The 24023-nt window shown below is 44.6% G+C and overlaps 1 protein-coding gene across 1 annotated transcript; it reads left to right on the top strand.

The window, feature by feature from the left end:
- The first annotated feature begins 7031 nt into the window (after positions 1-7031).
- On the top strand, positions 7032-11595 carry LOC114242144 (facilitated trehalose transporter Tret1). The gene is made up of 3 exons (XM_028173191.2): positions 7032-7291; positions 7633-7768; positions 10217-11595. The coding sequence occupies exons 1-3, from the start codon at positions 7271-7273 to the stop codon at positions 11497-11499; spliced, it is 1440 nt and encodes a 479-aa protein (XP_028028992.2). The 5' UTR covers positions 7032-7270; the 3' UTR covers positions 11500-11595.
- Positions 11596-24023: the final 12428 nt, after the last annotated feature.

Genomic DNA, 24023 nt, shown 5'->3' on the forward strand with positions numbered 1-24023 from the left:
GATATCCTACCGCGGAAAACCGTATTCGAATGCGTGCCCTACAACGCGACGTAAAGTCTCGCATCACCGAAGTCCGAGATGCCAGATGGTCTGATTTCTTAGAAGGACTCGCGCCCTCCCAAAGGTCTTACTACCGCTTAGCTCGTACTCTCAAATCGGATACGGTAGTAACTATGCCCCCCCTCGTAGGCCCCTCAGGCCGACTCGCGGCGTTCGATGATGACGAAAAGCAGAGCTGCTGGCCGATACATTGCAAACCCAGTGCACGCCCAGCACTCAATCCGTGGATCCTGTTCATGTAGAATTAGTAGACAGTGAGGTAGAACGCAGAGCCTCCTTGCCACCATCGGATGCGTTACCACCCGTCACCCCGATAGAAGTTAAAGACTTGATCAAAGACCTACGTCCTCGCAAGGCTCCCGGTTCCGACGGTATATCTAACCGCGTTATTAAACTTCTACCCGTCCAACTCATCGTGATGTTGGCATCTATTTTCAATGCCGCTATGGCGAACTGTATCTTTCCCGCGGTGTGGAAAGAAGCGGACGTTATCGGCATACATAAACCCGGTAAACCAAAAAATCATCCGACGAGCTACCGCCCGATTAGCCTCCTCATGTCTCTAGGCAAACTGTATGAGCGTCTGCTCTACAAACGCCTCAGAGACTTCGTCTCATCCAAGGGCATTCTCATCGATGAACAATTCGGATTCCGTACAAATCACTCATGCGTTCAACAGGTGCACCGCCTCACGGAGCACATTCTTGTGGGGCTTAATCGACCAAAACCGTTATACACGGGAGCTCTCTTCTTCGACGTCGCAAAAGCGTTCGACAAAGTCTGGCACAATGGTTTGATTTTCAAACTATTCAACATGGGCGTGCCGGATAGTCTCGTGCTCATCATACGGGACTTCTTGTCGAACCGCTCTTTTCGATATCGAGTCGAGGGAACCCGCTCCTCCCCACGACCTCTCACAGCTGGAGTCCCGCAAGGCTCTGTCCTCTCACCCCTCCTATTTAGCTTATTCGTCAACGATATTCCCCGGTCGCCGCCGACCCATTTAGCTTTATTCGCCGACGACACGACTGTTTACTATTCTAGTAGAAATAAGTCCCTAATCGCGAAGAAGCTTCAGAGCGCAGCCCTAGCCCTAGGACAGTGGTTCCGAAAATGGCGCATAGACATCAACCCAGCGAAAAGTACTGCGGTGCTATTTCAGAGGGGAAGCTCCACACGGATTTCCTCCCGGATTAGGAGGAGGAATCTCACACCCCCGATTACTCTCTTTAGACAACCCATACCCTGGGCCAGGAAGGTCAAGTACCTGGGCGTTACCCTGGATGCATCGATGACATTCCGCCCGCATATAAAATCAGTCCGTGACCGTGCCGCGTTTATTCTCGGTAGACTCTACCCCATGATCTGTAAGCGGAGTAAAATGTCCCTTCGGAACAAGGTGACACTTTACAAAACTTGCATAAGGCCCGTCATGACTTACGCGAGTGTGGTGTTCGCTCACGCGGCCCGCACACACATAGACACCCTCCAATCCCTACAATCCCGCTTTTGCAGGTTAGCTGTCGGGGCTCCGTGGTTCGTGAGGAACGTTGACCTACACGACGACCTGGGCCTCGAATCAATTCGGAAATACATGAAGTCAGCGTCGGAACGATACTTCGATAAGGCTATGCGTCATGATAATCGCCTTATCGTTGCCGCCGCTGACTACTCCCCGAATCCTGATCATGCAGGAGCCAGTCACCGTCGACGCCCTAGACACGTCCTTACGGATCCATCAGATCCAATAACCTTTGCATTAGATGCCTTCAGCTCTAATACTAGGGGCAGGCTTAGGGACCCCGGTAACCGTACTCGTCGAACTCGACAAAGAGGTCGACGTGCAACCTAACCCATGCATCAGCCCGCTGAGTTTCTCGCCGGATCTTCTCAGCGGGTCGCGATTCCGATCCGGTAGTAGATTCATTCGCGAAACAATTGCTCTTGAGTTGTTAGGTCTCCTTCGGAGGCGCTCGGGCAGTTGTTAGCAAATCCCACCCCTCTTGGCTGAGCCTTTGCTCGCCCACCTGTCCTGGTGAAACTGGAAAGGCCTTCGGGCCACCAGTAAACTTTCAACCATAATAAAAAAAAAAAAAAAAACATCTAAGCAATAAAAAAAAAAACCTTCTTAGTTTTGGCGGCGAAATAAATGAGACTTGGATTTAAAGTCCGTGTTTCCAGTGACCACTCAACATCAGGCCGGCCATGAGCTCGTTCCCATCTAAGCCCATCTGAAGCAACAAATATAATTATTTCATATTACATCTATAAAGTATTTTAACTTCCAGAATAACGAAAAGACTTACGTGGCTAGTTTGAAACCTGTGACCTTGGAATTGTGGCACATGCATGTTACCGAGGAACTAGATCAAGTCTGAACCGGTTCAAAATCACCTCAGCGATAGTTCATTCTCTTCATAAAGCAGGTAGCGGAGCAGAAACAATGTTATTAAATAAGGCTCCGTGTAAACAATGCTGAAACAATGAACAAAGTTAATATTTGATCACTCGCAAATTTTAGAGGAACATCGTAAGACATAATAGTTAGCTAATATTTGTACCTTAATGCCTCGGTCGAGCAGCTCTGAACCTTAGGTTATGTAAAGATAGCACTGAATCCCGGATATTGAATTTTTATTATATTTATTTAATTTCATCCATTCTTTGAACTTTGGTCACCAACAACGTCACTGCTGTTTTTAATCTTCTTTGTTGCGCAGACTGGGTGGTTCCGTACCACCAGAGCGATCGGTCACCAGAAGGATTACCACTAACGACAACAATATCATATGGAATATCTCCCACAGCCACTCTCTTCGGCACTGACCAGATAAACAGTGTTCATATGATCATAATCGCTCCATCATTATGCTCATTATCTCGTGACGTCGTTTCCTTTCCAATTAAATGTATTGATAAAATCACTGGCCGGAGTCGAACGGAACATTAATTATATCTTCCTGCTACTGCTCTAATGGAGGATAATCACCTGACTGAACAGTTATTTGAATTAATACAGCAATAAATAATATAATAAAACAGTAAAATCCGGCGTGTCTCTATGTTCTAAATATCTGTATGTACTAAAAGTAGAAAGGGAAAGAAACTTAAGAATAAGGATAGCTCTCCGAAATGGAGTAAACTGAGTACTGTGAGCACAGTGAGCACATTGAGCACATTGATACATCGATACTTTTTTTATTTTTTTTATTACCCTTTGTTGGTAGACGAGCATACGGCCCACCTGATGGTGAGTGGTTACCGTCGCCCATGGACTTCAGCAATGCCAGGGGCAGAGTCAAGCCGCTGCCTACCGTTTAATACTCTCCACAAGCCTCGTTTGAAGAAGGACATGTCATAGCGCTCGGGAAACACCGTGGAGGGGAGCTCATTCCATAGCCGGATGGTACGTGGCAAAAAATGTCTCTGGAAACGCACTGTGGATGACCGCAGTGGCTTCAGGTAGTATGGGTGAATTCTATTCCGGTGGCGGGCGGTGCGATGGTAAAAACGAGATGTCGGTATCATCTCGAACAATTCCTCAGAGCACTCCCCATGGAACATACGGTACAAAATACAGAGGGAACCGAAGTCCCTCTGCAGACCCAGAGATACTACATCGATCGCTGATTTTAGCTAGATACTGATGAGTAGATTAATTGACTGATGTCCTATTTTTAAAGGCAACGGTGTGTCATTATATCAAGATGTTAAATGAATATCCATCACCCTCTTTCTGCCTATTTGTGTCGTGAAGCAACCACGGGTTCCGGTTTCTAGATGCAACAATAATGTTTTTAGTTTTTCTCAAGTTCATTCAACTTTAATTTCTCCATTTCCTAAGGTGAATCCATTTGCTATATGAATACTATGAATGGTAGGTGATATATGTCAATAGAAGCTCATGTATAAATTAAGCCAGATACCGCGTCTTAATCTACACCTACTGCATGTGGGAAATCCATTTTAAAATCGTCAAACAAGTAGAAGTCGTCGTGGCCTAAAGGATAAGACGTCCGGTGCATTCGTATCGAGCCATGCACCGGTGTTCGAATCCCGCAGGCTGGTAACAATTTTTCTAAAGAAATACGTACTTGACAAATGTTCACGATTGACTTCCACGGTGAAGGAATAACATCGTGCAATAAAAATCAAACCCGCAAAATTATAATTTGCGTAATTACTGGTGGTAGGACCTCTTGTGAGTCCGCACGGGTAGGTACCACCGCCCCGCCTATTTCTGTCGTGAAGCAGTAATGCGTTTCGGTTTGAAGGGTGGGGCAGCCGTTGTAACTATACTTGAGACCTTAGGACTATATATCAAGGTGTGTGGCGCATTTACGTTGTAGATGTCTATGGGCTCCAGTAACCACTTAACACCAGGTGGGCTGTGAGCTCGTCCACACATCTAAGCAATAAAAAATAAAAAGTAGTACAATAAAATCACTTCTTAAGGTTGGCAACGGCACTAACATCGCGGACCGACATGTCCTGTAAGCAATTAACAGTCGATGGGCCGTACTGCGATCGTCAGCGACCTTGTCGTGGAGAGGCGCTCGTGGCAGCGTGCTGTGTGCTGTTCATGTCTCAACGTACTTTAACGTATGCACGTCGGATGCAGTCGTGTGAGTGAGGTCGTAGCGATAGTTTGCGTTTTTGTGTGGATGTGGGGTCATTGAACTATCTTTGGTTTTCAACAAGTGTTTATTTTTGTTTATCTTAAATTTAACTGTTCATAAATTTACTTTGACATATTCATGACTCAATTTCGTTTTCGTTAGAGCATGTTGTGATCTCGCAAGGACTGCCGCGGCTTGAATCTGAGGCGACACATCAATGCGATCTGATCTTTATACAGTTAGTGCTATCGAAGATTAACTAATTAAGATGAGTGTATACTGAACACTATGAAGTTCTGAAACCAATATTTATATCTTTTCCTTATCCTGCCTAAAAGACAGCAGACCTAAAGGACAAGTGCATTCTAAAACGCTGTCTTGGTTTGTTGCAGTGATTCGAATATGGATCACTCAGTTATCTAAAATAAATTACTACTTTAACTTAATTTAAAGGTGTGCCTATTACTCCTATTTTATCCTATTTTGATGTAAGTGCAAAAATATTATTCGCTAATGGAACACGGCCAGGGTCCGCTGACGTTTTCCCCCTACCTAATCGTTAGTAGCTCAATGGCCTATTCCAACTTCACGCGGACAGGTAGGTAAGCTCACGGGCTCAACCTCAGAGAGTTGCTAAAACTATCCTCAGGAATAGTAGTGCTTCGCAGAATCTACCACCGGATCGGAAACGCGACCCACTGAGAAGATCCGGAGAGAAACTCAGTGGGTTGTGCCTACGGGCTAGTTCGCACATCGAGCTCTTCGTCGGAGTCGACGAGGTCGACGAGGACGGTGACCGGTGCTTAAGAGACCTAGAAAACCGAAAGTGGATCTGGGGGATCCAACAAAATATGTCTTGGGCGACGGCGGCTTTGCTCCGTCACCTGGGTCGCCTGGATCGGGTATATAATTTATTATTATTAACTTTTGTGAAGCTTCGGATGCTCGCGGAGATTTCGGTCACAGGGGACAACTGCCAACTGTCAACACGAGCCCCACATAAAATATTGTACATTCACAAGTAATTCAACCAATCATCTTCCCAAAATGATAATGTTGTTCTTTTGTTCAGTGTTACTTCAGTAAATATAATTAAATCACTAATGGTTAATGCGAGTGGTATATTTTCCCGTAACAGTTTTCGGGGTTACAATCCATGCTGTATATCGACTATCTACTCAACCCAAATAAAATACCACAGAGAATAACTATGTCATTAAGCGGATTAGATTATAGAGTTATACAGTTAATAATCGTGCTATTGAAGTAGGTTATCTTCCTGTTAAGTCGCGTCAAGTAGCTGGTAGAAGAATGAGAGAGGGCGCGCACGTCCCTGCCGTTTGTAATGCAGACAGCAGACATGACACGACCGACTGCTCTCCCTCCGCACCGCTTCCGCCACTCCGGGTCTCTCTTGTCTCCTTGGAGCGATATTTAAACAACAGCCGAAGTCGTCGTGGCCTAAGGTAAGTACGACGCCCGGTGTACCTACTAGTATCGATCGATCAGACCATGTCGGTACTCAAATCCTGTAGGCGGGTACTAATTTTTTAAATGAAATACGTGCTCGATATATGTTCACAAATAATTTCCACGATGAAGGGATAACATCATCCAATAAAAACCAAGCTAGCGAAAATGATATTTTTTTCTAATTTGAGACATTCATCTGGAGACTCGAGATAAAGTAATGACAAGTGCGAATGTTATTTTTATAATATAGAACTGAAATGATCCGAGCCGTTTGCAAAACAAACGTTACGTTTTATTATAATATGATGGGCTTGTGTAACCAAAATGTGTTTAGTCAAAGCAAAAACAAGCAATAGCAGGTACGAGATAAGACACATAATCACTGTTTATTTTATCGTTACGTTCATGACGATCTTACATGAGAGGAGATGGTAACAGTCGACAAGACTATTATCATTCTATTACCTTAATGTCGTCGGTAGGAGTGGGGGCAAGCTCTGAGCCCAACCTCGCTTTGAATGCGATTACAGAAGGAAACTCAAATCTTCGCTATCGTAATTATACTTCACACTGAGAATACAGCGACCTTCATATGTGGTCTATGTCTCAATAGTATAGTATAGCGGCTATCGCCCTCCCCCTTTCCCACTAAACCGGAACGTATTGCAGCTTTGCGGCAGAAACAAGCAAGGTAGTGGAACTTGCACAGACAGACTCAGAAGACAGCCTAGCTGTATTTAATCAAATCACAATGTTACCAAATTTGATGTTAATTATATCATGTTCTCATATCACCATGGAGCTGTTCGTAAACGCGTATTTACCTATGTATTTAATCTGAAGCATTGGTGGTACCTGCCTGCGGGGTGCAAACACTGGCATAGTACCATGAGAGCGGCGACACACCGGCGACGTCGATGTCTCCACTGCACGGTACGCCCCACCACCCGTGATAACGACGAGACACCCAGTATACGCTCGTACATTGTGTTTGCAAACAGTTATCAGGCTCTATTTGATTACACGCAATTGTGGAGTAATAAACAATAATCCTCGTGAGGTGGTCGCGACGCGCACTCCTCCACAAGCCACACCAGTCAGCGGCAGACAGGCGCGACATGACTCCATTATATAAGCAGGTATTTAACTTTATTGTAGTACGTTGATATTAAGTTAATTAATAAATTGGAATAATTATCGTATTTACCCGATTCTGAGCGCACAATGGGTGATGCTGCTATGCCTATCCCGATGTACAAAATCCATTTTTCTAAGGAATTAAGTACCTAAAAGGCTTTCGCGGACCACTTCCGTGATAAACGAAAAAGCAATGTGTAGTACAAATGAATGTCTGCAAACGCGCAAGTACTCATAGTTCATGTAAATACAGTATGGGAGGACGGATGGAGGACCTCTCTACTAGGTGCTAGCCCATTAATAATTCAAACAAACTTTCAAAATATTATGTATATTCTTTTAGTCATGGGCAGTGTCTGCAGTGCTATTGAATATGGTTGGTCAGGGAATGCTCCTGAGCTACACCACCAGCCTTCTTCCAGCTCTACAGGCCCCTGACTCTCCTATACCAATTGACTTGCAAACTTCTTCGTGGCTATGTGAGTATAATATTTAAAAAAATAATCATGTCTTTGTACGGGAAGCGAGGCGGTAACCACTAGCCCGACGCTGTTCTGTTGAATAGTTCTCTGGTAATGGCTACGCATTTAGGGATATACACCGCGGGGTCCATGACCGTAAGGCAATCTAACGTGCAATCAGTGTATTCTGAAGAAAATTCAATTGGTGGCTCTCGTGATTGGTCTTGCACATCGTCAAAAATATTGTTAACAGTAAAACATCGTTATTTTTTCTATTACATGAAGCATTGTATATTACAATCGTCATTCATTTAATTATTAAATTTTGGTCTTTTATCTAATAGACCTAATACAATCCTATATATAGGTATTTTTGATTTGAGCACAAAGCTCATTTAAATAATAACAATAACAACCGGGACAAGTCATCCGGTCCCAAATTAGGATTTCCTATACTATGGCAACCAAAGACATATTTAAGACCTAAAAGGCCTAAAAAACGTTTGATTTTTAAGATTCGCTTCGTTTTTATATTATGAGTTAGCTACTAGACAGTGCGCTTTTTATAAAACTTTTCTCATTAAAAAGTTTTTTAAATATGCGGAATAGGTATATAGGTACTTATGAAGTCGTTGTGGCCTAAAGGATAAGACATCCGATGCATTCGTATGTAGCGATGCACCGGTGTTCGAATCCCGCAGGCGAGTACCAATTTTTCTAATAAAATACGTACTCAACAAATGTTAACGATTGACTTCCACGGTGAAGGAATAACATCGTGTAATAAAAATGAAACCCGCAAAATTATAATATGCGTAATCACTGGTGGTAGAACCTCTTGGGAGTCCGCACGGGTAGGTACCACCACCCCGCCTATTTCCGCCGTGAAGCAGTAATGCGTTTCGGTTTGAAGGGTGGGGTAGCCGTTGTAACTATACTGAGAGCTTAGAACTTATATCTCAAGGTGGGTGGCGCATTTACGTTGTAGATGTCTATGGGCTCCAGTAACCACTTAACACCAGGTGGGATGTGAGCTCGTCCATCCATCTAAGCAATAAAAAAAAAAAAGGTATATTGTTCATTTCACGAGCAAACAAACAATTGGCCTTAGGACCGGATTTCTGTGAATTATTTCCTCCCTTAGATACACACACAGCTCCGGCACAAATAGATGATTCAGTTTTTATGTCAATAGCTCGATATAGAAACATTCCATAACTACTTTGTGTAATGTCACCACTGCAGTTTGGTTGTCTACATCGCACAAGACTGCAAAGTAGTTGATATTTGCAAACAACAAATTTTAAAACGGTATAATTTACTTTATGCTCTACGATTTCAGACATAAACTGTCTGTCATAAAATACTTTTTCGTACCTGGGCAGATCCTCCATTGAAGTGATCGCGCACCGGACGCGCATTATTTGTGAGACTGCGAAGATGTTGGATACGACCCACTAAACGACTGCCATGTACTCTCGCTCAACCCCAAATAGGCCCAGCATCAAAGACTCTACGTCGACCGTCTCGGTACGGCGTCCAGTGAGGCCACACACGGGCGGCGCGGCTGGAGGTTCGGAATACCTCGTTGGCTCAGAGCCAGTCCGGAACCGGAACGCGATAGACCGCCGACCGATCGTTCTTTGACTAATGTTGTTTTACTAGGGCAGTTTTACCTTCACCGGGGATGCCATTATACCCTCTCAATAGGATCACTGTTCCCAGAAGCAAGCCCACTCTTGTATTTTGTTAACACGATTTTGTTTGTTTAACGCGTTTTACGATTAATAATTTAATTATGATTATGATTAAAATACTTCAATGGCAAGAAATAACAATTGTTACTGTTGTAAGCTTTTATAGTATTTAATGTATCGTATCCAGAGCATGCGGAAAACATATTGTGAGTGTAAAAGTAATATTTTAAATCTTCAGAAGCTTAGTAAACATTGTTACAAATAAATATTAATTAAAACAAACAATCCGAGAGTGTGCACTGATTTTGGTTTGCGTTAGATAACGTTCATCGGCTGCGTCATAACAATTACCTATATTTTTATTGATAACCTCATTGCACGATACTTATAACTATTCTAATGTTTGTTATATTGAGGTCTGCATAATAGTTTAGATGCTAATCGTATTGAAGGATTTATTAATTCTGATAGCCTGATAATATAAAAGTAATCTCTTAAATTTGTTGTTTATCGTAGACAATGGGTTTTGCGGGTCGTAGATAAAACATTTAGCTATTTACATTTAATTATAATTATTATTAATACTACGCGAAATAGAGGATCGCAGATAGCATATTCGTGGCTGTCAAAATTAAATCATTTAATTAGTTCGAGAAGGAGTCGACTGTTTAGTCACTTTGCGACGTGCATGTAACTATGGTACCAAAATTTAGTGTTAAAATATTACGAACACTTAAATGTATTGAATGTGTATTTTATATATTTTCAGCATCTTCAATCGGCATAGCAGGAATACCTGGGTTCTTCTTATCGTCCGCACTAATGGAAAGATATGGGCGAAGAATAGCACACTTTATCCTGATGGTACCGGGGCTGCTTGGATGGTTGCTAATATATTCTGGCAATACCATTCCAGTTTTGTTGATGGGTAGACTTCTAGGAGGAATGTCTGCCGGAGCCACCGTATCCTTAGGAGCTATCGTTATTGGAGAATACAGCAGCCCTAAATACCGAGGAATGTTTTTAACTTTGAAAACTGCTTCTGTCTGCTTAGGAGGGATGTTTGTGCACATTTTGGGCCATTTTTATGATTGGAGAACCATAGCGATGCAAGCCATGACCCCCTATATAATCTCTTTGGCCATTATTTGGACGTGGCCAGAAAGTCCAGCATGGTTAGCGTCAAAACAGAATTATGAAAAATGTGAAAAAAGCTTTTATTATCTAAGAGGAAACGCTGCAGAGGCTCAGAGAGAACTAGAAGAAATGCTACAGTCGCAAATGTGTCGCGCATCTCAAACTACTAAGCAGCTAAGTTTGAGACAAAAGTTGATAGAGTTTTTCAAGAAATTCACAAAAAAGAATTTCTTAGGGCCGATGTTTATATTACTGAGCAGCACTGTTTTATTGGAAGCGAGTGGGCGGCATATATTTCCCGCTTACGCTTTGCAGATTATTGGCGAAATAACTGGAAGCAAATCTCAATCTTATTACTACACGCTATGCATTGACGCCATCATCACAGTCAGCGCCGTGTGCTCATCAATCCTCGTCAACGTGATGAGGAGGCGCACGTTGCTGCTGTCCACCGGGCTGGCGGCTTGCTCTGTTTTGATGGTCGTCTGTACATATTTGTTCTTAGTGGCACGAGGATTCATATCTGAAGATTACCACTTTATTCCCATCGGTTTATTTGTGATGTATTTTATCCTTGCCAATTTAGGTTGCACTCCGATCCCTCTTGCGTTGTTGGGCGAGTTATATCCATTGGAACACAGGGGTGTTGGGTCAGCTGTGACTGGGGTATTTATATCTTTGGGCGTGAACCTGGCATTACTTTTGCCACCGTATTTGTTAGTGAGTATCAAAGTATACGGGACATTTGCAGTGTGCGGCTTAGTCATGGCCGTCAATTTAACAATTTTGTACTACACGTTACCGGAGACCAAAGACAGGACGCTTCAAGAAATAGAAGATTACTTTGTCGACGGTCAGTTCAAGGACATTAGAAACATTAAGGAAAGTCAAGTTACTGTTAAAATGTTAAAATAGGTATAATTTTCGTCATTTGTATTGTTTTTGTAACATAACATATTATGTAAGGTGTCCAAAACTCAATAAAACTGTGAAGGAGTTGGTGAGTACATTTCTGAACGTTCTTCGTAGTAAAGTTGTGTGTGTGTGTGTGTTTAAGACATTATTAATGTGGTGGTGTCGGTTCTCGTTGGTTCGCAGTCAGCTCCCATTTAGCCTGGTCTTTGGCCTTGCAGTACATTTTTATAATTCACGTTTCATTTCACAAATATGTATGCTTCGGTTTCATTAAAAATGTAGACCCGGAGCCAGCGAGCTACTCATGTTTGAGAATTTTAATCGTAAACTGGCATTAACCTTAGTTTTATACTTTTAGCAAAACATTTAAATCGGTAACTTACACTATATACTTACATGTTAATTATCTTGGTCTACTTGTAACGTGTTTCAGTTATAATACTGTAAGAGCTTGAAGAGCTTAGAAACTTTTATTGTATTTTGTAAATTGGTGCACCTTTGTAATAGTTTACCATTTCTCTTTTCGTAAACGGATTAACTTATGCTTCATGGCCCATCTGATTTTAAGTGCGTATTTCGTTGGAAAACTTAATATTTATCTGGGGGTTTTGAGCACAGGTATAATAGCATCGGTTAATACGAGTACACAGTACGCTTTATTTTAAAGTCCACGTCGATTCCTTCTGAAACATGTTCACAGCCTGAAGTCTGAGAATATTGATGATTGGTAATCAGGAAACAATTTAGTGATGTTGTAACAGAAATGTACTTCTGAGATCCATATCCACGTACCTAAGTGCTATTCCAACACATGCTATTAAGCACTGAAGTGATGGCACTGAATACTCTAGCATGCTTGGTATAGAATCCTGTAATGTTTGAGATGTCCGGCTCTCGGACCGCCAGTAATCAGCTGTGGTGCGACGTGCGAAGTTAATTCGGTCTCGGGTCGTTGTCCGCGGCATCTTCACTCGCGGTGGGGCAGTCGGCGTATCTTATCATTACAGAAGAACGGGCAGAATGATAACTACCGTCGGTAAATTGATTACAGCACTGAGAGTGAATGTCCTGAGGTACAACGTTCACTTCAGTGAGACTTCGTTGAGGGCTTTCATGTTCCATTCACATGTCCTTCATTTCTTCTTCATTATTTGACATTTGTGCGTTGTTTTTCAATTATGCATTTTCTTACTGCTATAAACTTGATTAGAACAATATATTGTTCATAGTCAGGCGTTCCGGGTTGAAAAGTAGGATGGCTAAACAATAGTTAAATAGTGGATAAACAATCGAATCTTGGACCTCATGATGGGATCATTTAAATTGGACTATGAACGAGACGAGACGATTAGTGAACTATCAAAACAATAGAAATTCAAAAAGAGGATTGCATTCTTTGTTGTAATAAAATAAAATATTACTTAATATACGTTTTAAAAGATTCACAAGGTGCCTCGGGGTTGGGTAGCACTCACATTCACATCCACCCACCTTCCCAAGACTAAGGGACTGAACGAGGAACAGGTAGCGACAACCTACCGTCGCGTCGAACTCCGAACTCGGGCGGCGCGCCTTCACCGTTCTGATGGCTCTACGGGCTCGGGTGACCACACCTGATGGCCAATGGGTTGGCCTACCGATACGCTTATAAACTTATTTATCACATTAAATGTGGTAATATACCGCTACCTATACCAAGGCTAATAGTGTCGTACTCCCTCGAAATCGTTTTGCCGACACTCCACTAACTTCGGAACATTCTGTGGATATAATTAGCTTTGTAGATAATTAAATTATATTAGTCTTGTTCACAAGTGCTTGTCGACAAGTAGTCAATTGGACGTAAGTAAGTTCTAGTAAAGAGAACAATGGCGAGTCCGTTGTGAGACCGTCGCGTCGCGGCGTCGGGACGACGACAACTTATTAGCAACTAATTAAAGTGTAGGTGCGTATTGCTGTGGATTTCATTTATCGGAAAGTTTTGATGGTGCTCGCAGCTCGCAGCGCTGTGGCCACGTATAAGAAACTCTGTGTTTGACATTGCTCATTGTTCATTACAGTCATTACTTACTGATCTTTCGATTAACCGATAGGCAGCAATTTTTCCAACCAAATAAGTACTTAAAACAAGTTAATTCGATTTAATTAAATAAATGAGTAATGAGTTTAGGTCCGAAGGGCGCGGCTGCATGCCCTTGTGTCCCTGTACTACAGGACCGAGACTTAGAACTGACGTCTCGAGGTGGGCGGCGCCGTGTTGAATATTGGTCAGGTGGTCCGTGAGCTCGTTCACTGATCTAAGTCGTTACGCAAATAAATAAACAGAAAGTACATAAAACTTCACAAGTTTAGATGTTTACTGGCCGAGTATTAAGTATTAAATATAGATTAACATAATTAGAACTGTGAACCGACTGGTCTATTTAGAACTTATTCTCTTCAGATATGCGTGGGTTTAGTTTACGTATGATTTATTACTTTAAAATTTATAACAAGACTTTAAACTTTCAAGTCTGTTCCAATTTGTAAATAATTATAAAAGAAACTAAACTGAAAAAATGTTTGACGTCAGCAATGTAATAAATTAGTGATGCGCATCTCAAAGAGCCGGCGGATCTAGACTACATCTAGCGCCGCGGAAACCGTTTTAATTTATAGCTACTGTGATTTGAAATAGTGTCTCTTCTTTATAATTAATGTATTTGTGGAGATACATTTATGAGATGAATGATTGAGTGTCGCTGGAGTGTACAGATATAGAATATTGAATAATACTAGACGCATCAAATTATGTAAGAAAGGTCCTCATGCCGCGGGGAGAATATGCGACGCTAGATATTATGTATATACCTGACAGGATTGTCTTCAGCTGTCTATGTGCCAGCCATCCGGCATAGCATATCACGCTATTAAAAATTAAAGCAATCATGAGCATTATTACTAGCTCCACCAACATTACCTTTATATATAATAATTATAAACGCTACAGTAAGTACAGGGCTGTTTCGTTTCATGCTGAACTCATGCTGAGTACCCACTGAAGCGGCACATCCTGGCGGCTGCTGTGCAAACACCACAACAATCGGAACTTCTCGCCGCAATCTAGACGCCCTACTAAATGTATGTATGGTTTGGATCTAGTTGCGGCAGACTTCACGCACGCTTCTCATGACGGCTGAGTAGACAGACATACTCGATGACTGCGACGACAACGGCGCCGGGGACAGGGTTAGTGCTGGACGAGTGCCGTCGCTGCCACCGTCGCCGGACGCCGGACGTATTTTGGAACAGCGGTCGGCGGTGTATTGAGTTCCGGGCCGCTGTACCGCACAGACTGACGTCATTGGTCATGGTCATCTTCAGGGTAGCGCCGCGATTATGATTGTAGTGTTGACCGCGGGACCCCACAATTCTGTCCTGGTTTAGATTTCGGGCGGATTATTTGAATCGGCACGCTGCCCGAAGAAACAAGGGCGGCACTGGTTGTCGCGTGCTGTGTCACCGTGCTTGATCACATGTACGCACCCATATGTATGTTACAAACATACTTGCAAAGCGAAAATTTAGAACATCATAGACACCCACGTATGAATGTAAGTAGTTAGATCAGAATCAAAATTGTTCGAGTGAAAGTATACAGTTTGTTATTGTTGGGAGTTGTTACAGTTTGATATTCTGATTGTAGGGATGAGTTACCTACAATGTTCGGTTCAATACATCAATAGTACCTAACGCATGTTATTTCAAGATGTGTTTGTTCGTTAGTTTACGATCCACACTTCGTCTGTCACGTGTTCAAAATTAAGTTCATAATATTTTGAAAACAATATTACGAAGCGTAACAAAATTAAAACATTTTAATTAGTATTTGAAGTAATGCGTTTTGGTCGTGTCAATCAGCGAGCTTAATTTCCTAACAAAGTAGTCAAGTTGTTTGTGCTCATAATATTATGGTTTTTTTTCTGGATTTTCGTGTTATTTTCGGAAGGCGTCGAGCGATGGATGCTGCGCGAATGGTTTGTCCTGTAGTATGCGTTATGTTTGTGACGAGGTTTGGTTTGGAAGGAAAACATGTATTTATTAATTCGTAGCCCACTCGCAGTCCACCTCATCTTAAACGGTCATCAAAGTGCTATGGGACATCAAATTGTACTTTCAATCACTTTATATTAGTGACTAATGACAGATAGGTTGTCTCTGTTCCACCGATTTCACTGAACAATATTCACTCCTTCGGATCTGCGACTCAGAGTCAACAAGTAGCTATTGTCGTTAGGTGCGAAACAGCACTAGGTTTATGTATACCTAATCAGAAGATGTTCATGGAATTGCCTATTGCTTCCGGACTGTGGACACCATGCAGGCGGCCGGAGGGCGATTACTTTTGAACCGAACACAATTTATTTTTATTGCTTATGTGGATGGGCGAGCTCACAGCCCACCTGGTGTTAAGTGGTTACTGGAGCCCACAGACATCTACAACGTAAATGCGCCACCCACTTTGAGATATAAGTTCTAAGATCTCAGTAGTTTGCCAGTGCTTGCCAGTGCCAATTGCCAGTGCTAATGTACTTATTATAGCTGAGCCATCTTTTTAAACGAGGGTGAGATACAAGAAACACAAGAGAACAATTAGTTACATACCGCACGGTCTGCTTTGAATAGGAAGTTGCGCCCGGCTCGGTGCTGGTCTACTTACTAAATATAACGCAGACATCTTTCTGTCGATCTGTCCGTGTGCACTAATTACTTGTGGCTTATAAATATAAACACATTACTTGTAGACATCTTAATCCGTATTGTTTCTTTGTCAGACGAGATCAGATAGTATTAAGCGGCTAATTGATATAAGTAGTGGGGAGAGGGAGTTCCACCACCCGCACTAGAAACGTCAAGTAATTAATATTTTAACATAGTTTATAATTTATATATAATATATTTTCATAATTTCTCTGCACTAACAATCAACTGAACATAAGTGACAATTATGCATATAGGCAGATTTAATAACGTAAAGTATAAAAGTCCACAAAAAAGTTAATTTCATCTTGAAGAGTAATCTGATGAGATTACATGGTCGATAAATTTAAGTGGAAACTATAAAAACGCGTAAAATAAATCTTCATTAAAATTCCAATCAAATAATGACATGAAGCGGAGGAATGAGTCCAAAAGCGACGCCGGGTTCAGAGGTGGATCGTGGGGGCGGTGGGGGGAGTAGCCTGGAAGTAGGAATGCACGCAGCCAGAAGACGAGATGAACGTTTGATTTGGTGAGAGCCGGGTGCGTACAACCCGGGCCCGCGTAATGGAGATACTTGGCAGAGACCCATACCCGGCATTGGTGTATTAAGATTGAAAAGAAAAAAGAAATGTATAGATACTAAATTTAGTATAGAGCTCAATTCTTAAAAAACAAAAAGGTACAATGAAATTAAAGCTAAATATGGGAGACAGCGGTGCACTTTCTTTTTTTCTTGCCCATGCTGATGCCTGAGAGGCTATTCAGCTTCGTCCTAACATGTAGATGAGCTCACGGGGCTCAAACCGGAGTGTTGCTAACACTGGCCCTAGCAAGAGACGTGCTTCGCAGAATCTACCTCCGGATCGGAAACGCGACCCACTGAGAAGATCCGGCGAGAACTCAGTGGTAATTCATTCGTCGAGCCCTTCATCGCAAGCAACGGGTGACCGGTGCTTGTGGTACCTAGAGCACCGTTAATGGATCGGGAGGATCCGTAATAGGCGATCCCCATGCGACACGTACATACATAGATGCGGATAAAGATTTTATTTTGGTTCGCGCACCCTGGTTTACAGGGTGCGTCAATATTTTCAAATAATGGCATGGTGTCAACGTCCACATGAACAAACGGACCGTTGCTTCGTGACAGGTGTTTGTATGACAACGGCACCACGTCTATAGCTTAAAATACATAATATGTACATATGTAATTTTTCCCCCTGCCTATTCGCTGGTAGCCTATGGGGCTATTGCAACAACATGCGGATGGGCTACATGTGTAAGACTAAGTATATGTAAGTATGTAGACCATGTGTACATAAGGTGAGAAATCGTCTTTTTATTTCATGTATTGTATTAGATTCGTCAAGTGGCGTTGTGATTAAGAGCCGTTAGTTTCAATGTATGTGCCCGAAGGCCTTTCCAGTTTCACCAGGACAGGTGGGCGAGCAAAGGCTCAGCCAAGAGGGGTGGGATTTGCTAACAACTGCCCGAGCGCCTCCGAAGGAGACCTAACAACTCAAGAGCAATTGTTTCGCGAATGAATCTACTACCGGATCGGAATCGCGACCCGCTGAGAAGATCCGGCGAGAAACTCAGCGGGCTGATGCATGGGTTAGGTTGCACGTCGACCTCTTTGTCGAGTTCGACGAGTACGGTTACCGGGGTCCCTAAGCCTGCCCCTAGTATTAGAGCTGAAGGCATCTAATGCAAAGGTTATTGGATCTGATGGATCCGTAAGGACGTGTCTAGGGCGTCGACGGTGACTGGCTCCTGCATGATCAGGATTCGGGGAGTAGTCAGCGGCGGCAACGATAAGGCGATTATCATGACGCATAGCCTTATCGAAGTATCGTTCCGACGCTGACTTCATGTATTTCCGAATTGATTCGAGGCCCAGGTCGTCGTGTAGGTCAACGTTCCTCACGAACCACGGAGCCCCGACAGCTAACCTGCAAAAGCGGGATTGTAGGGATTGGAGGGTGTCTATGTGTGTGCGGGCCGCGTGAGCGAACACCACACTCGCGTAAGTCATGACGGGCCTTATGCAAGTTTTGTAAAGTGTCACCTTGTTCCGAAGGGACATTTTACTCCGCTTACAGATCATGGGGTAGAGTCTACCGAGAATAAACGCGGCACGGTCACGGACTGATTTTATATGCGGGCGGAATGTCATCGATGCATCCAGGGTAACGCCCAGGTACTTGACCTTCCTGGCCCAGGGTATGGGTTGTCTAAAGAGAGTAATCGGGGGTGTGAGATTCCTCCTCCTAATCCGGGAGGAAATCCGTGTGGAGCTTCCCCTCTGAAATAGCACCGCAGTACTTTTCGCTGGGTTGATGTCTATGCGCCATTTTCGGAACCACTGTCCTAGGGCTAGGGCTGCGCTCTGAAGCTTCTTCGCGATTAGGGACTTATTTCTACTAGAATAGTAAACAGTCGTGTCGTCGGCGAATAAAGCTAAATGGGTCGGCGGCGACCGGGGAATATCGTTGACGAATAAGCTAAATAGGAGGGGTGAGAGGACAGAGCCTTGCGGGACTCCAGCTGTGAGAGGTCGTGGGGAGGAGCGGGTTCCCTCGACTCGATATCGAAAAGAGCGGTTCGACAAGAAGTCCCGTATGATGAGCACGAGACTATCCGGCACGCCCATGTTGAATAGTTTGAAAATCAAACCATTGTGCCAGACTTTGTCGAACGCTTTTGCGACGTCGAAGAAGAGAGCTCCCGTGTATAACGGTTTTGGTCGATTAAGCCCCACAAGAATGTGCTCCGTGAGGCGGTGCACCTGTTGAACGCATGAGTGATTTGTACGGAATCCGAATTGTTCATCGATGAGAATGCCCTTGGATGAGACGAAGTCTCTGAGGCGTTTGTAGAGCAGACGCTCATACAGTTTGCCTAGAGACATGAGGAGGCTAATCGGGCGGTAGCTCGTCGGATGATTTTTTGGTTTACCGGGTTTATGTATGCCGATAACGTCCGCTTCTTTCCACACCGCGGGAAAGATACAGTTCGCCATAGCGGCATTGAAAATAGATGCCAACATCACGATGAGTTGGACGGGTAGAAGTTTAATAACGCGGTTAGATATACCGTCGGAACCGGGAGCCTTGCGAGGACGTAGGTCTTTGATCAAGTCTTTAACTTCCATCGGGGTGACGGGTGGTAACGCATCCGAGGGTGGCAAGGAGGCTCTGCGTTCTACCTCACTGTCTACTAATTCTACATGAACAGGGTCCACGGATTGAGTGCTGGGCGTGCACTGGGTTTGCAATGTATCGGCCAGCAGCTCTGCTTTTTCGTCATCATCGAACGCCGCGAGTCGGCCTGAGGGGCCTACGAGGGGGGCATAGTTACTACCGTATCCGATTTGAGAGTACGAGCTAAGCGGTAGTAAGACCTTTGGGAGGGCGCGAGTCCTTCTAAGAAATCAGACCATCTGGCATCTCGGACTTCGGCGATGCGAGACTTTACGTCGCGTTGTAGGGCACGCATTCGAATACGATTTTCCGCGGTAGGATACCTGTCGTAGGCGCGTATCGAGGCGTTCTTAGCTCTAAGGAGTTCCCTAATATCGTCGGACAATTTGAAGCGGTGAAGGAAGTCCTCCGCTACAACTTGTTTCGATGACCTATCTAATGTCGAGGTGATGTGTGACGTTAAGATGTCTATGGCTTCAGCGGTATCCTGAGGAGACGGGTAGAGTCCGGGTTAAACGGGAGCGATGGTGGATCAGATTCAGCCAGGCTGATGCCCAGCGTGTGCCAATCCACCACAGTCCTCGTGACGGGAACGGAATCGGGAGCGCGACCGAGCTTCATAACGACGGGACGGTGGTCTGAATCTAACTCTGAAACTACTTCGATCGAGTGTAAGCGCAGAGTTACGTTTTTTAATAACGCTATGTCGAGTATATCCGGGCGATGCGCGATATTTAGCGGGTAGTGAGTCGGGGTTAGCGGAGCGACGATATCGAAGGCGAGATCATCGACTAACGCGTCAAGCCGCCTGCCATTCGGGGTTGTGGTGTGTGAGTTCCACCTGATGTGTTTACAATTTAGGTCGCTGCCAGAATGACAGAGCTCCCCATACCGAGCAGCGCCTCGATATCACTGCTTAGAACGATCTTATCCGGTGGAAGATAAACGGACGCGATAACAATCGGCGCGTGTCCCGTCAGTGAGATTCGGCACACTGATGCTTCGATATTAGCGAGCGCGGGAGGATCGAGCGGGACGCAATGCAGGGCTCTTCTATAGTAAATGACGGTACCACCACCACGGGCAGAGAGCCTGTCGTTCCTGACCATTTATAGTTCGCGATTTTAGGGTCACGGCGCGCGGGCTTAAGTAGGGTCTCCTGCACTAAAAAGATATCAATTGATGGTCCACGCAAAAAGTCAGAACCTGATCACGTTGATTTGCGAGACCGTAAGCGTTAAAAATCCTATCGTTACGGATAGGGGCTTTATTCTACTTATATACGCCATTGATTACCGCGGAGTGAGGGAGGACGTACGTATTTAATGACGCGTATACGTCGGCGTATTCCTGCACAACGCGATAAAGTGTTGTGCAGTGGAGGCAGCGCGAATGGCGTCGCCCAAAGCGTTAACGCGCTCAAGTTGATCGACTGAAAGAAGTCGATCGCTAAAGCGAATTTTCGGACGCGGTCGGAGGGCAAGTCGCGGGAGAGGGACGAGTCGCGGGGGCGGGACGAATCGCGGAGGAGGGAGTTGTAGCCGTGTTCGTGTACGGCAGCGGTTTTGCCCAGGCCGAGACACTGGGCACCGCCGCCGGAACGAACGCTGGCTTAGCCTGCGACGCAGAGGGTGCCGAGGCTTTGATGTCTGGGCCGGAAGCTCGGAGGCGGTTTTGGCGGGCGACGCGGCGATTTATTTTAGGGGCTCGGGGGCAACCACGGTAATTCGCGGGGTGACCCTGTGTTCGACACAGGACGCAGCTAGGCGGTTCCGTCGCGGTTTTTTGGTCGCGAGCGCAGAGGGCCGTGGCGTGATCGCCCAAACACTTACACATCGGGGGCGCGCGTGACAGTTACGGGAAGAGTGCCCGTACAATTGACAGTTATGGCACTGGCTCGGAGTGCCTTTTTTATGGGGGCTTCGATGGCGATACCGGAGAGCCTACAGACGGTCTGTGTGTTGAAGATTTTCTTACCCTCGGGGGTAGGCTGGAGGGTGACTAGAACCATATTATATGGCTCCTACCGCGACCGGTGTGCATACGGTGCACAGAATTCACTGGAAAGCCTGTTCTAACAGATCGGCCTTGACGAGCTCTACATCTAACTCTTTAGGGATTCCGCGTATTACAACGCGGAGTTCGCGCTCCTCCTGGAGCGTATAAGTATGGAAACTTATACGTTCCTTACGGAGGTAAGAAGAGAGGGCCCTATGGTCGTCGGGTGTTTGAACCTTAATTTGAATGCCGTTCGCGAGGTTACGGGCATTCGTGAAATTTATATTTTTGGCCTTAAGGCCAGGCAAACTCGATCCCAAGCTGCCTTCTCCTGAAGGATAACCGGGGGAGGGTCTGGGTTTTATTTTGTGCCACCGGACGCGGCGACGGGAGTGGCACGGGCTGGGGCGCAACGGGAGTCTGAGGGCGGGGGCGCGACGCGTTCACGGCTTTGCTAATTTTAGCGGCCGCGGGAGCTCGAGACTCCGCGGCACGCTTCTTACCCTTCTGTACCAGGGTGAATCCATCCGTCGATGAGGCGGGGGCGAGGTCGACCTCCATGTCCGAGTCAGAGTCGGAGCACGAGGAGGCGGGTGCAGGCGACCTACGAGCAAGTGTAGGTGTTTTAGAGGGCGCGACGGAGGCTGCGGATGATCGCTCAGCTGAAACGATGGTCACGGCGGACGACGCAGCAGCTTTTCTCGCCAGTATAGGCGACACGGGAGCGGCAGGCACGACAGAGGCTGCGGTGCTCAATGCAGAAGCTCTGCACGCAGGTACAGGCGACGCAGGAGCAGCGAGCGCGGCGGAGTCCTCGAGAGGGCTCGCAGTGTGATTGGCCTTGAAGGCCAGAAACTCTGAGGCGAGCTGTGGGTGGCGAAGTCGGAGGAATTCCGCGAATACAGCGTCCATGATCGCTGAGTACCCAGGTGGGGCGGTCCCGGGTCTTGAAAACACTCGCCTTGCGGCGAGGCCCCAACTTCTCGGACCTGAGCGGTTCTATTGAACACAGGTGGCAATGCGGCGCGATTACTACAGGACAAAGAAAAAGCACAACAAAACAGAAATTACAAAAAGAAACAAAACAAATAAATACTTGCAGGAAACACTTTGTCGGCAAATGTTCCACGAACACAGAAACAACAAAAGGAAACAAAACAAATAAAAACTTCCAGAAAGAGCACTTAGTCGGCAGATGTACCACGAACACAGGCCGCGCGAACAATGGCCGGGCTAACAAAAGCCGGGCGAACAAAGACCGGGCGATCGAGTGGACGATGAGCACGTCCGCACGTGACGGGTGCCTCTATCGGAATGATTAGATTCGTCTAGTGGCGTTGTGATTAAGAGCCGTTAGTTTCAATGTATGTTATGTTCAATGTAACTTAATATATACTACAATTTATGAAATTGTACTGATTTTGATAGATTTAATGAAGTTTTATGGTTAGGCAGCCGTGAGTTTTAGACGTCATTTTTATTAAAGTGAAGCTGCGGTTTTAGGTCAGTCAGCCAACGAGGGAGGTACCGCAATGTCTACTTATTAATATTTGTTTAGATCTACGTTCTGTATGTCCAAGGCTTGTACTTCCTATTTTGTTTCCCGTTCTAAAGCATTTCAACTACATATTTTACGCTTACGTTTTTTCCACTTTTTAATCTCAATTAAAAAAAACTAATGCCTACGTAATTGATCCGCATGAAGCTTCGTTAGTTTCGGACCCAGTACAGACATACTAGAGTACTTACGTATAGCGTGGGTCTCTAGATACAGAAAATACACACGTCTTATGAGAAAATTCCACGTTCTTAGCGAACTTATTATTAAAGAATTGTTTGTCCGTGGTATTAGGGATTTTTACCTGCGGCGAAGAGACAGGATAATGATATGTGAGGCATCTTTTCCCCGTAACTTCTAAAACTTATTATGATATTTTGTTAACAAAGTACGATCAATAAATAATACGCAACACAACATTACATTATACGGCGCACTTCGCATGCTCGCTCACCGGTAGGCTCTTCGCATGTAAGCTTTTTCCCTGCTCGGTGACGAATGGCTTATTTTTATTCCAGTAGATGGTCAAACAAGTTCATGGTCAGCCTATTTGGAATAGTATCTTCCAATCAGATATAATGGTACAGAAATGCGCGTAAAAGCAATGCAATCGAGACGTTAATATTATCTGTGAGCGAGGGAGAGCGCGTGCCGGCCGTGGACCACTCGCTACATCAGGCGGCTCGCCTCACAATCAACATAATTGGTGATAAATTTGGTAATAATCAAGCCTGATTTTTTTGCTTTATCTAATTACCGATTGGAAGTTTTAACGACAAAGGGAAGATCTTCCACCGAGCGGGTAATATTGCTCGGTAGACCGACGGTTCAAATGTTATTGTTCGGAACTTGTATATATCACTGTGAGCTCGTCTACCCATCTAAGCATTAAAAAAAAAAGTAAGATTATCATGAAAATGTCATCTTGGATAGCGCATTGAGCTTCAGATCCCATATTGATAACATAATTAGCAGGCAGGACCTCTCGGCTTTCTGGTTTCATAAATAGACAAATGAAATAT

This window comes from Bombyx mandarina, chromosome 10, assembly GCF_030267445.1.
Source record: "Bombyx mandarina strain Sakado chromosome 10, ASM3026744v2".
Classification (NCBI taxonomy): domain Eukaryota; kingdom Metazoa; phylum Arthropoda; class Insecta; order Lepidoptera; family Bombycidae; genus Bombyx; species Bombyx mandarina.

Coding starts and splice junctions, on each gene's coding strand:
- LOC114242144 (XM_028173191.2), top strand. CDS start 7,271: ATGACTCCATTATATAAGCAG. Junction 7,292..7,632: donor TGACTCCATTATATAAGCAG/GTATTTAACTTT, acceptor ATATTCTTTTAG/TCATGGGCAGTGTCTGCAGT. Junction 7,769..10,216: donor GCAAACTTCTTCGTGGCTAT/GTGAGTATAATA, acceptor ATATATTTTCAG/CATCTTCAATCGGCATAGCA.